The sequence below is a fragment of the Zootoca vivipara genome, chromosome 2, assembly GCF_963506605.1.
Source record: "Zootoca vivipara chromosome 2, rZooViv1.1, whole genome shotgun sequence".
Taxonomy (NCBI): domain Eukaryota; kingdom Metazoa; phylum Chordata; class Lepidosauria; order Squamata; family Lacertidae; genus Zootoca; species Zootoca vivipara.
This window is the reverse complement of record NC_083277.1, coordinates 60,140,323-60,154,313: the sequence shown is the minus strand read 5'-3', so window position 1 is coordinate 60,154,313 and position 13,991 is coordinate 60,140,323. Positions and strand designations below refer to the sequence as shown.

At 40.6% G+C, this 13,991-nt stretch overlaps 1 protein-coding gene across 4 annotated transcripts in view; it reads left to right on the top strand.

The window, feature by feature from the left end:
- The window catches only part of SGCD (sarcoglycan delta), a 401,606-nt gene that overhangs the window by 343,873 nt on the left and 43,742 nt on the right, over positions 1 to 13,991 (top strand). For all 4 annotated transcript variants that reach the window (XM_035105743.2, XM_035105742.2, XM_035105746.2 and 1 more), the window contains one exon: positions 4,267 to 4,339. In XM_035105743.2, coding sequence (XP_034961634.1) covers positions 4,267 to 4,339 — 73 coding nt within the window. The remainder of the gene's footprint in view (positions 1 to 4,266; positions 4,340 to 13,991) is intronic.

Below are 13,991 nucleotides of genomic sequence, written 5' to 3'. Positions count from 1 at the left end.
AGTGTTTCATGCAAAACTAGCACCAGCAACAAATACAGCAAGTAAAAAAAGAAGAAAAAAAGCTTACCAATGCTGATGTTGTTATAAGCACTGCTGGGAAACAGTTCAGCAAACAAACTCAAACAGCCTAGGATCTTTTTGTAATCCACCAGTTCTGCACCCTTATTATTTTTAATGAGGTGAACCGAGGTACCTCTGGGTTCCCCTTCTCTGCAAAGCCAATAAAGCTGAAGTTTGCAGACATTCTGCTTATTAACAGCTAGTTAGTGTTTTTGAAAGATGGTGTGTGTGTTGTCCTAATTGTATTGTTGTGAGTTGTCTCAAACACAGTGAGGAGGCAGGTACAAACAAGTCATGCAGTGCCCCAAATTAGTTTACTGATTGCAACTGTCACTTGAAAAGGGAGGGCGTCCATTTCTGTGATGCTCAGGTCCTTTACAAGACATGCAGCTTGGGCTTGTTTCTTTGGTTATGATTTGCAGACCGTGGGCTATTCCACCCAGTGAACAATTTTTGTCTCTATTTGTACAAAAACTGTTATGGGTGAGTTATAAATGTGGTGCCTCTGTCGTCCTCATCTGACTTACGAACTTTGACCTTTCAGAGAACCAGTTCTGGTGTTTTGCATTTTTTGAAAAAACAAAAAATTCTGCTTATATTCAAATGTGATGGTGAGTTGCAGGGTTTCACTCTTTCACTCTGTGGCTGGCACATCCCAATACTGGAAGTCAAGACTTCCAGGTTCCACCTGGAATACTGTGTCCAGTTCTGGGTGTCACAATTTAGGAAGGATATTGACAAGTTAGAACGTGTGCAGAGGAGAGCAACCAAGATGATCAGAGGTCTGGAAACCAAGCCTTATGAGGAACAGTTGAAGGAGCTAGGTATGTTTAGCCTGGAAAAGAGGAAACCGAGAGGGGATATGATAGCCATCTTCAAATATCTCATGTGCTGTCAGATGGAGCAAGCTTGTTTTATCCTGCTCTGGAGGCTAGGACTCGAAACAATGGCTTCATGTTACAAGAAAGGAAATTCCGACTAAACATCAGGAAGAATTTTCTCACAGTAAGAGCTGTTTGACAGTGGAGTGGACTCCCTCAGGAGGTTGTGGACTCTCCTTCACTGGAGATTTTTAAGCAGAGGTTGGATGGCCATCTTTCTTGGACTAGATTACCTTCCAGCTCTAGGATTCTGTGTGCTGATTCTCCTGATTCTTTAACTCTAAAAGTGTAATGGTAGCTGTTCATAGGTAAACTATACACCATGGAATGCATGCTTTGGTTTAATTGCTACATAAAACAGATGACATTATTCAGTAGAAAGAGAAACTTGGTTGTGGCAACAGGCATATTCTGAACTTAAACACCTACATTTTAAAAAGTGTTCACAATTGATATATTGAAACCGACCAGTCACCAGCTTTCTAGTCAGTGCTCGTCAAAAATAAAATCCCTATCATGTGGCAATGGATATAGGAATATATCCTACAAAGCAGTTTTCAAATGGTTACTTGTTTTCTTTTAGCATAAAGCTTTTTGCTGTCACCAAATGTGTCTGTGATACTGTGCAGTACTTATCCTTTAATATAAAAGCTTTCCACATTGTTCCTGCAGTCCCCAGACACACATTAGAGATTTTTGACAAATTTATTTCCCCAGTTTTCAACAGTACGGGGGAGGGGCGAAAAATAAAAGTATTGAGTGAATCATTACAGTAATTCAAAACACTTTAGATAGATCCTGTCACTTGCTTTATAAATTCCTGATTGATTGTGTGGAATTAAGTTATTGGGCAGAAAGCCAGTTAATGGAACACACATTGATGAAATCATTTTTGAGGGGCATTAAATGGAACTTAAAATAAAGCTGAAATAGCTTTATGGATTTTCCACTCAAACTGTTTATGAACATTTATTGCTGGTAAATTACATAGTGTCAAAAGAAAGATTTGCTGGACCTGGGTTTTAATCAAACTCTTTTGCAAATAATAAAAAGAAGAGAATAATTTATTGTCATGGAATGTACAGTAGGTATAAATACACATTGCATAATAGCTTCCCTCCATCTTATCTAACATGTTGTAGATATACGAGGATACACCACAAAAATCAATTGTGGTGTTGAAAACAATATTCCCTATAGTTTCCAAAGAAACAGACCTTTGTTCACAGCAGAGGCAGTAGTTTGCAATGGCAAAAGAGAAAAAAGCTGTTGGTTTACCAGCAGATTTGACAAGGTTTGCTTTCCGCCCAGTATAGATGGATCAGGTATAATGAAATGGTTTCTTTCTTTCGTTCCTGATAGCCAGACAGAAGCAACAGCAGTCAAGCACATGAGCTAGCTGAAGGTTTCCATATGCCACAGAAACAGGCACCTTACTCTGATGCTTTACCAGATATTACAATTTTTGTGCCAGCATTTTGCCTAGGAGACTTCTGGCCAGTGCCGGGCATATTCTGTGGGCAGGGTGTGCAGTCACTAGTGGCCCCTTGCATCACTTCCTTCATTGCATTGGAGTAGTAGTCTCTCATCCAGCAAAATGCAGTAGTGAGTGCAGGCAGGATAAAAATATTGTAGGTTTAGGTCTGCAGGCCACTGCAGCAGCACACTGTGACTATAAGCAGCCTAATTGAAGAAATGGGAGTCAACAGCAGTTCTAGAAGAAAGACTCAGCCATGCCCTGTGGCCAATTTCAATAGCTGTTAAGGTGATTGTTGAAGCCTTCATTTTTGTATACAGTGGTACCTCGGTTTATGAACACAATTGGTTCCGGAAGTCTGTTCATAAACTGAAGCGTTCATAAACTGAAGCGAACTTTTCCATTGAAAGTAATGGAAAGTGGATTAATCCGTTCCAGATGGTCCGCGGAGTACTTAAACTGAAGCGTTCATAAACTGAAGCGAACTTTTCCATTGAAAGTAATGGAAAGTGGATTAATCCGTTCCAGACGGGTCCGCGGAGTACTTAAACTGAAGCGTTCATAAACTGAAGCATGGGTATAATTGGTTCCGGAAGTCTGTTCATAAACCGAAGCGTTCATAAACTGAAGCGAACTTTCCCATTGAAAGTAATGGAAAATGAATTAATCCGTTCCAGATGGGTCCACGGTGTTCATAAACCGAAAATTCATAAACCGAGGTGTTCATAAACCGAGGTTCCACTGTACTGTATTCAAAGTTAGTTGAAGTGCAGAAGGGTTAGTATGTAGCTATGTCTGAAATTTCCCAGGCAATGTAAATGTAGCACAGTTCCCCAGTTCCAGTTTCCTCATTCTCTTGGAGAGAGAAAGCTCCAAAAGACCAGTCACATTATATCCATTAACTCTGCCGTTGTGCATCACATGCAAATGCTTAATTTTCCCCACATGACCAGTTTTCAGATGATTCAATCATATGAGTTGCCTTGATCACCGTGTGAATCAGAACAAAACCTTCTCAGTGGTAGTCCTCAAACTTGGGGATTCCCTGCTACCTGACGGCTGCCTAGCTCCAGCATGGAGGATTTTCAGAAAATATTACACAGGCATATATATTTTTCCCTCCAGGCATTTGGGAATATGTAATGGTTGTTGATTGATTTGGCCTTATTTGTTGATCGGTTGTTTAACTGTTAACTATCTTGTATGCTGTAGTTTACCTTTTTACTGAGATATAACTTGCCCTTGGACTTTTTGTGAAAGACAGGTAATAAATGCAAGCAAGTAATATATATATATATATATTATATATGCATACATACATATGTGCTGGATAAACTGCAAAAGCAAAAAATCAAAAACAAAAAAGGAAGGAGGCAATAAAAAACAAGCGTTCAGCCATTTTGGGCAGCAGTGATACACCTCCAGAATAATTCGCCACCCTTCTGAGAACTTTTCTAAAAAGAATTCAGACATAACACCACACACATTGACTGCATTTGGAAATACAGTTCATTCAAAGTATTTGTATTCATTTAAGACCTGCTTTAAATGTATTTGTTTAAAAAATGCTTTACATTTATGCATTTGTGCAACCCAATTCTAAGAGTCTTTACTAAGCATGTCTTACTGTGGTGAATGTTAACTTTCTCCCAAGTAAACATGCACTAAATTATTGTTTCTATAAATTGAACAAATATATCGCAGCCAGAGGGGAGTCTCAGTATCCTCACTCTGGGTAGTTATAAGGATATAGGATGTATGTTATGGGTTAGAGATAGATTAAATGTAACATGTGCCACATATGACAGTTTATAACATATACACTTGTGTTCTGTTTTGTTATTTCAGGAGCAGAAGGCGTAGTGTTCCCTAAATCCATAGAAACTCCCAATGTCAGGGCAGACCCCTTCAAGGAACTAAGGTAAACTTTGGCATTTAGTTTCAATGTAACTCAAAGGCACCTTGCTTGAATTTTCTATTCTGACTGGTGGCATTTCAGCCCCTGAACAAAGAAAGGAACACCCACACATGTATCTTGTAGCATAGATGCTGCTGAATGGCAAGAAGGCAGGTGTGCTTAAAGTAGAACTCTGTGACTGAATGAAAAAACAGGGAATGCATGTCACTAGAGCTTCATTCTTTGTACTTGCCCGACCTCAGAAAAACTGAGACCTCTTTTTGGCTGTGCTTACTGAAGGTGCTGAGAGCCCATAGTCAGTTACAGAGTGACAGCAGGCAGAAGAATGGTCACATCACCTTCTGTACAGATCTGTAGCCTGGGTAAAGTGTCTTTTCATTGCTCAGTTGCCAATTCCCTGCTTCATACATTGTTGCTGGCAGCAGGCCTTGTGTTCTGGAGCAGCACGTGTACACAGCTGCCAAGTCATTTAAACATGGGAACCACTTGGGCAATCCCTTTTTCAAAGAAAGGAAATCTGATAACACAAGAAGCTGCCTTCTGCAGAGCCATTGATCCACCTTAGCTCAGTATTGTCTACAATGACTAGCAGTGGATCTTCAAGGTTTCAAGCAGGGGTTTCTCCCACCCCAACCTAGAGGTCCCGGGGATTGAACTGGGGGCCTTCTGCATGCAACAAAAATGTCCTACTAATATGCTACAGCCCTTCCCCAATCCCATGAGGAATAGGTCCTCTGTGTCAGCATTGAGCCCCTGGGTCACATTGTCTTTCAGGTATTGATGGGTGAGGGTGGCTCATCCAACATGTTAACAGTGACAATGGTATTATGCAAGAACTGAGCTAATTTCTCTCTTTGCAAAGTCTTTTCGCATCTTGATTGCATCAATGTCCTAGGCACTTCTAGAGTTCTATTAAAATTGTTTGAGCCTCAAATGACACGTGTTGCATTAAACATGGGCTCTAGATCCATTTCTTCTACTTCTTCATCTCTACCTGCACTACAGTTTTGTGTGTCATCTACAATGATATGTTCCAGATGATTGATTACACAGCCATCATTCTCTGCATACATTCTATAGTCTTTTTTTTTCTCACAAATGGCTTTGGATCACTGGCTACTTTACATGTGTGGGATCACTTTTTCTGAAGACAGAGATTGTCCTATTGTTACTATAATGACATTGCCTCTTGCCTGTCATCTTTGTGTCTTGTCTTCTCCTTGCATGTCTTTGTTTTGTGGTGGCTTGGAGAGTTAGAGTAAAGGTGAGGTGATGTTTGTAATAAACCTTTTTGGACGTCAAGACACATAGGTGTCACATTTGTCATCTTACATTGCCTATCAGCTTGTTTGGCATGAAATGTTGTTATATCGATTGTCCTTGCTTGATTTATGTATTCCGTACTGCCACAAAAAATGTAGTGCCGAAAATGTTTCTTGACTATTGAAGGATAAAAGAATTGCAAAAACTCGGGCTAGCGTTCTGCACTTCAGCAGAACGCACAGTTTTTCAATACAGATGCTAATGCAAAATGTCTGCAATCAAGTTCTTAAATTGTATACATCCCAATGAAACTCAAGCACCGAGTGCAGAAACAGACCAAAACTATAATGGAGATACCTCACAAATATGCCAAGTTTTACCCCCACCTGGCCCTTTCTGTCCTTCACCTGTATTCCTGCAATATTTGTGGTTGAGACATTTCCCCCCAAAATGCCTTGTTTTCATGCCACAGTGGTAATGGATCATATTTTTAAAATGCTCTAAATGCATTTGGCCTTCATCCTGATTTCATATGGGTGGCAACAACAAAGAAATGGGGGGCATTACAGAAAGAAAGCTTTGGACTTGGAACTTCTGTGGCAACAACCATATTTTCTGTTTGTTATCCTTTCAGACTGTAGTATATACAGTAGCTTAGTATACATAGTAGCTGGCAGGAGAACGCTTGAAGCAGTAAAAGAGAGAAAAATAAGGCCATGAATGAGCTGCAGAGAATTATCCTTTATGACTATGGTGCTTTAATATATATATATATAACCACTACTGAAGAAAACAAAACTCTTGCAAATTCTCTGCATGATATCTGCAAATTAGTATTAATAGCAACTAATTTGTATTGGCAGTGATCACAGTGTTTCCAGAAGAGCTTCTCAGTACATCTACAGCTACAATTCTCATTAACATATATATAGGACATCAACGGCATGCTGCTGTACCGGGGGGGGGGGGGAGTAAAATATGTGGGATGGGGAGAGGGGAAAATAGTTGTAAATGATTTTAAAGGGACAGGAGAATCATTGAGTCATAGAATATGAACTATGATTGAGAGGATCAGCGCTCTAACTCAGGGGGCAGCAGAGGAGCCCGTTAAAGGCAACTGACATAGCAGCCCTATGCATGTTTACTCATAAGTAAATCCCACTGAATTCAGTGGGCTTATTTTCACATCGGTGTTTGCAGCCTAAGGTACTTGCAAGTGACGATAGTGAGACTTACTTCTGAATAAATATGCATAGGATTGTGCTGTGGGTGGATGAATGGATGCTTGCCCAACTCTTTGGGGATTTAATGTGTAGCACCTTGTTAAAAGTTGGAATGCAAAAATCAAAATGAAATCTAGGTTAATAAATATGCAAAGGTCACATATTCAGACTGTCATAGCCATGCCATCTGCATGGAGCTACTCATGACTGCCCATGAAATAGTGGCCCAGTGTTTCTACAACTGTTGTAATGGCCTCCTTTGCAACAATTAGTTGTTGGCACTATATATATCTAGAATTTCCGTGCAAGTACAATACATGTTATTAAGACTGCCCTCTAAAAATGTTTAATTCAGCAAATAAGGAATAAATTTTCTGGGAGTGATTATGAAATAAATAATGCAACTGGAATAATTTATGTTATGCATCGTATACAATTCTTGCTGACAGTCATAGCAAAAACAATGTAACAGGGAGAAGCCATAGAAGAAATATAGGGTGTAGGCATTAGAAAATTAGAAGAGGCAAGAGCAAAGAAACACACATAATTAAAACGAAAGAGAAACGATTCAAAGAGAAGAGAAACAAAATATTCAAGGGAAATAATGTGCTATTCTGGAGCCATGTGCACCTTGTTTTTTTAAAGCACAGTCAAAGTCTGTTCTTTCCCTCTGGGCACTGTTAAAGGTGGCTGGGAATTTTAACTCTGTGTGTGGGGGGGTAAATTGCAGGGCCCAGAATTCTTTGAATAGGTTTCAAATGGGCATTAAAGGCATGGTGTGTACACAGCGGTACAGCCCACAATACTGCATACCCTTCAACATTCCTCCAATGAAAATAGGGACATTTCTCACTCCCACCCAGATGACCCTCCTCAACCTCCCCACCCCATCCCTTAATCCCATTTTGTTTTGTTTTGTTCTTTGGTAGATTTACAAAAAGAAAAAACACACCAATAAATAAATTTTAGAAAGGGGCAAGATTAGATGCGGATGCACAAAGCATTTTTTAAAAAAATCAATACACCTTGTGCTCTGCTTCAGTCCCCCTTTCTTCTTGCTCAGGGTGGCCCTGGCCTCTGTCTGCCCCTCAGAGCCAGCATGTCATGTAGGGCTGGGCCTCAGCCGCTGCAGCCTCTCTTCCTCCTTGCCCGCTCTGCAGCAGCCTCTACAAGCTGACCAAAGGAGGAGACTGGCAGTGGCAGCCATGGAGAGGCAACAGGATGCTCCCTTTCAGCCTCAGCCATCACCATCCCTCTGCCTGTCCCTGGCAGCCGTGGCACTGATGGGGAAAATAGGGACAGTATGGGATCAAATCAAAAGCCAGGACAGCTTTCGTAATTCTGGGACTGTTCCTGGAAAATTGGGACACTTGGAGGGTATGAATATTGTGATAAGCCTATGTTAGGCCGTGCCCTCATACAGCTTTTTATGTATCAGTGGGCTGGCTTGTTCAACTGGAAAGTGGATTCACCTATAGCTAGCTGATTTTTAGACTCAGAATCAACCAAATGAGTAAGCCAGGCATAGGCAAACTTGGCCCTCCAGATGGTTTTGAGACTACAGTTCCCATCATCCCTGACCACTGGTCTTAGCTAGGGATGATGGGAGTTGTAGTCCCAAAACATCTGGAGGGCCAAGTTTGCCTATGCCTGGAGTAAGTGATAACTTAAAGAGACACATTGAGCAGCCATGTGTAATTTGGCTTCTGTTTTCATATACTGTAGTGAAATGTTTTTCTGAAGCAGCCTATTCAGAAAAAAAATCATGTGATCATATCACAGGATAATTGTTTTTCCCCTGTGTCAGAAGATTGCATATAATTCAGATAAGGACTTGAAGAAGAAATAAATCTTGGCAACCAGTTTTCTTTATTCTATCCCCCCTCCCCCCATCAACATTCTTTCCTCGGTTATACTTGTATGCAAGATCTGATGAAGAAAAAGTTGGTCCCCTAGTGTTAAGAAAAAGCAAGCAAATGCAAGTATACATGATTAAAAGTACCAAGTGGCAGGTAAAATGTGCTTACACTTTGATTTTAGCTGAGAAAAATTATCCTGTACCATGTAGAACACTGAGCTAGCTAAATAGTCGTAGTGAGACCTGCTGTACCAGGCAGCAATTTAAAGGCCATGTTCAGGTGAAATGGGAAGGCTTGTTTTGCAAAATAATAGTTCTGAATGAAGTAATGCTTCTTTTCATGCTGTGCTATAAAGGGTTTTAAAAAGAAAATTAAGGAAAGAGAGGAAAATAGAACTACAAATAACAGCTCACTATTAAACCCATTGAGTACATAATGATTAACATGACAAAAATAGATACTCTATTTAAAAGGAGAGTAGTGCTGATAGAAGAAAAATGGTTAGAAAATAGAAATCATTTTATTAATACCTGCTCACAAATAATTCTGGCAAATTTGGTTAGTTAGTAGGATTCTAAATTAAAGACACTGAGCTGGAGTCTCAACACCAGTTACTGAGTTTAATTTTCACTAGATTATACCATCTGAAGGGATTCAGATAACAATGCTGTTATTGAAATCAAATATCAGATAAAGATATGAATCAGAGAAATGTGATAGTTAGTACGCTATCATTTAAACAAGTATTGCATTAATCTTAAAAGCACTTCGGTAGGACCTGGAGGTTCTTACTGGGACCACACAAAAATGTTGGCTCCCAAAGAGAAACTCACAACCTCATTGCTCCTTCCCAGTCCATAAACCTTTAGTCCAAGGTTTGGTTTAGTGCGTTTTTGGAACCCGTGACAGTAGTTAAGATATCTCCTCCTTAATCCCAATCTGTAGCCATGAACATATATTGACTGCAGATCAAGGTTATGGTGGAGAGAACTCAACGTCAATCCCAGGTTCAGACAACACACTACACCAAACCTTGGCATAGCAGCCACGCTGCAATGAACTAAAAGGACCATGGAGGAGCAAAGCAGTTGTGATCTCCTCTCAGTTCAAATGACAGGTCAGCCATAGTGGGTGATTTGGGAAGGACATATTCACCAGATATCTAGCAGACTCATGCCACCACCAGCAAGAGGCACTGTGTGCAATATCCTGGTGCTAGCAAAATTCCTCATCAGTAGAGTAAACAATAGCCACCCAGTTGCAACAATAACTGAGTAGGGTCACTGTTGACCTCTCCCCCCCCAATGAGAAAGATAGGGGGGAAGGGAATCTGGTGTCCAAATAAAAATAAGCATCGCATAAATAATCTACCAACGACATGAATACAGATGTCACAGACCGAGGTCAGAGATGACATGCAGCATTTCTAGCAGGTGAAATTCTCGTTATTAGACATATGAGACTCCTTTCTAACACTAGCTCTGTATCGCTATGGATTTAGTATTGCTGTGAGATCAGATTCTGTAGCCATTTCTTATCCAGTGTCAATTTTATGGCTGCAGAAGTCTGAAGTTTCCCAATTGCCCATCAACCTGGAATTATTCACTTAAGCTGCTTTACAATCATTTTTTCTTCTCTGTTTTTCATGTTGCAAAAAAAAAAATTCTCAGAATCTGCTTTAAGATGCATTTACTTTAATACCATACTTTTTGCAGTGTGCCAACTTTCACTATTTATTAGATTTGGTTTTGGGGTGCATGTGGGGAAGAGAGGAAGAGAAACTCCTGATGCACATGGAATTCCGCTCATGCAGCATTGGATAAAAGTTCTAATGGTTTTGTCACCCTGTTTGTATGTAATCTTACATGGTGCATGGTAAGGCCTCTCCTCTTCCTGGAGGGGAGGGGTTGTGAGCAGGAGTCAGTTCCTGCATCAGTGGGGGGGGGGCGTATTCGGCCCCCTGTGTCATCTTTCCCAGCTGCTGCGCCCAAGCCCTTCAGCCAGCCAATACGGCTGGCTTGGGGGCAGGGTTTTGCCGGGTTTAAGCAGCCGTGGCAGCGCTGGGGTTCCATTCGGCTTCCTGCTTCAACGGATCACCCACCCACCCTCTCTTTAGGTCATTTCTTTGCTTTTGACATTGCTATGGACTTTGGTTGGTTGCCTTGGTTGCCCAGGGGGGCTGGTAGGAATTTTTATCCATTTGGCAAATTGGCACCAACCTCTTGGTTTTTTGCCTACCTTGTAGCAAATCGTCACAACTTTTCGGGTATTGGCGGTTAGGCATTGGCGATATGTGTGGTGTGTTGGAGGGCAGGTTGTGGCCATCTCCTAACCCTCCCCTTGTTTGAGTATTCCGTTAAAGGAATCCGGCGGTCGTGGATCCTGTCCGATGCCCTGCTGGTGGCTAGGGCCATGGCACGGCCCCTGGTGACGTCTGTATTTGCATCAACAAGCTTCTCCCACTGGCTGTTAACCCTTGAATGACCACCTGCTGAGCAGGATGAGGTCATGTATAGATTGTTTGATCCAATGCCTATGCCAATACCCCTCACATCCTGTAACTAGTAAAGTTGTGGCCCTATTTAGCCCATTAACCTAAATTACATGTGTCCTTGTGTCTTATTTACATCTATGCAGGGGCGGGTCCTCGACTCACAATTACCACTCCCTTTGGCCATACTGGATTAAGCAGACACACTGCTAACCAGTGCTGGTGGTTTGTTTCTCACAAACCACAAGCAATAAGCCAGAAACAAAGCCTCACTTTTGGAAGGAAAGAAATCACAAGCACTGGCTCGCATGGGGTGCATATGGGGAGGAGTGCAGCCAACACAATGGGCCTTTTTTTATTCCCTTTTTCCTGAAATGCAAAGTAAGGAGCAAGGTATGTAAGATTTGAGCAGTGTGTACTAGAATGCAATTGATCAACAGAGAGCCATATTTTGTACTATAGCTTACTGTCATGCATGAGCCAAGCCTGTGTGTGTAAAAATTCTATTATTATCAGCATTAAAGAGCCCAGTGCCCTAATTTATACTCACTGACGCATGGAGTAGAAGCGGGGTTAAAACCTCATTCCTTTGGCTTCAATGAGACTTGAAAATATAGCCCAGCACATTTGGAAATAAAACAGAAGCAAAAGAATCTACAGTGAACCACAATCATACGCAGGACAGGACTTAAAGATAATGTATTTCATATGCCAAGCTTTTGAAATATCCAGATATTTATGGTGCTGAAATAATGACATTCAGGCTGCAGCACCCATAGGATGAATTTTATCATTTAGGGATTTTTATTCCTATGTTTACCAGTATGGAGAACTGAAAATTATTCCCCAGATTTGAAAACAAATTCCAATATTTTGAGACATGTAACTGGCAAAGGTAGGTTAATGCTGAGCAAGCGTGGGAAGCATTCAGCTACTATAGGAAAATGCTATAATGTGGAAGGCAGTTGTTGTCACGATCACGATGTTGTAGACCTCTAGGAGATTTTCGTATTATACCCACATTAATAATACAAACTATTACAATTATTTATTAAGCTCATCACTCACTATAAGCTGCACCGCTTATGCAGTCTTAAGCACACACACACACATATAAGAAGAAAAAATAAAGGGGGAATAAATTTTTCCCACTTTAAATATAGGGAGCAGAAGGAGAAAAATGCAACTTTCTGCAGCAGTTCGGTTGCCTCAGAAGGCAAGGAACAATTTCAGTTAATTTGATATTCCTTTTCAGCCGGAACTAGCATCTGGTCATGAAATAAATGCACTACTTGCCTCTATGGCACAACTGTGGCAGCTTTATGCTTATCCGACGACTCTGTATCTTTTCTATTCTTCTAGCAAAGTGAGATAGAAACCAAGAAGTTGGGAGAGGCAAAATATCTTCCATCACTCTTTGAGTTCACTTCTATAAAAACTATTTTAAATAGTGCCAAAAAAAGTTCCTTTTTTTCCACAGAAGCAGTTTAGCTTCTGATATGCCTGTTCTTTTATTCCACATTAAGAACGTGTTTCAATTGTTTCTTCCCATTGATAGAAGCAGTTTCATTTCTTCCCATATTTCACCAGCTGCCAGAATTCATAGTGGAATTATAGAGCTGCCATAATGCCATATTTCGAAGAGCAAAAAATAGGACACCTTTTGCTGACTGCTTTTAACTATGGATCGCTATAATGACTCTACCCATGAAAAAGAGGACGTGCCCTGGAAAAAGAGGACATATGGCAACCATAACTATGACCAGACAGTGCATGGGAGCATGATATTTTAACCTTTTTGCATCACTGCTAGCATCTGTCTTTGCATCTTCACACAAAAACATACACATACAATGGCACAGAAAATATTTTTTTCAGCTATTCCATCAGTATTCCACTAATCTTGTACATAAAATGGGATCTTAAGGATATTAATAATAGCCATTTCATACTTTATGGCAGACTTGTGCTAGTGAAACGGCTTAATAGTTAATTATAGTGCTCACCCTTCCCTCAAGTATACATGACGTTGTGCAGATGAATTTTTGCAGTGATGGTGGAATTATTTAGTTACTCATCATATAATCAAGTACTGTACATATGTTGTCTGTGCTATGACCAAGACGAAGTTGTGACACACTGGAGAGGAGATATATATCTAAGCACTGCTCTTTGAAGTGGTCAGAGATTTGTGGTGCATGAAAAAGGAATATTTTTAAATGCCCTTCAGCTTCTACAGCATATACCGTGTTTCTCCAAAAATAAGACACCGTCTTATTTCCTCAAAAACAACAACATGGTGGCTTATTTTCAGGGGGTGTCTTATTTTTTTAATTATGTGTCCAGCCTAGCCCCTTCCTTGGCACCCTCCAGAACTACGCCTATCACTATGTCTTATTTTTAGGGTATAGCTTATATTGCGCAAATGCTTAGAAATCCTGCTACGGGTTATTTTATGGATGTCTTATTTTCGGAGAAACAGGGTATGTTTAGTGATACACACACACACACACACACACACACACACAACACACACACTTTATGCTAAATGATTAAGGTTGGCCATAGCAAATAATGCTGAACAACATTGGCCTGATTTGCATGATACTCTAAACCAAACTATGACTTACTGGGACTGTGCAAAGGAGGAGGCTCCCAGAGGAGTTTTTACCTGCTTGGAACCCCCCCCCCACAAGTGTTTTTTACTCTGTTGCTGCACTGGGCCATACAGATAGTTTCTTTTTTTAAAAAAATGACTATCACCATTATCATCATATTTATCGCCTGCCTCTTCCCCAGAACTGGGACACAAGATGACT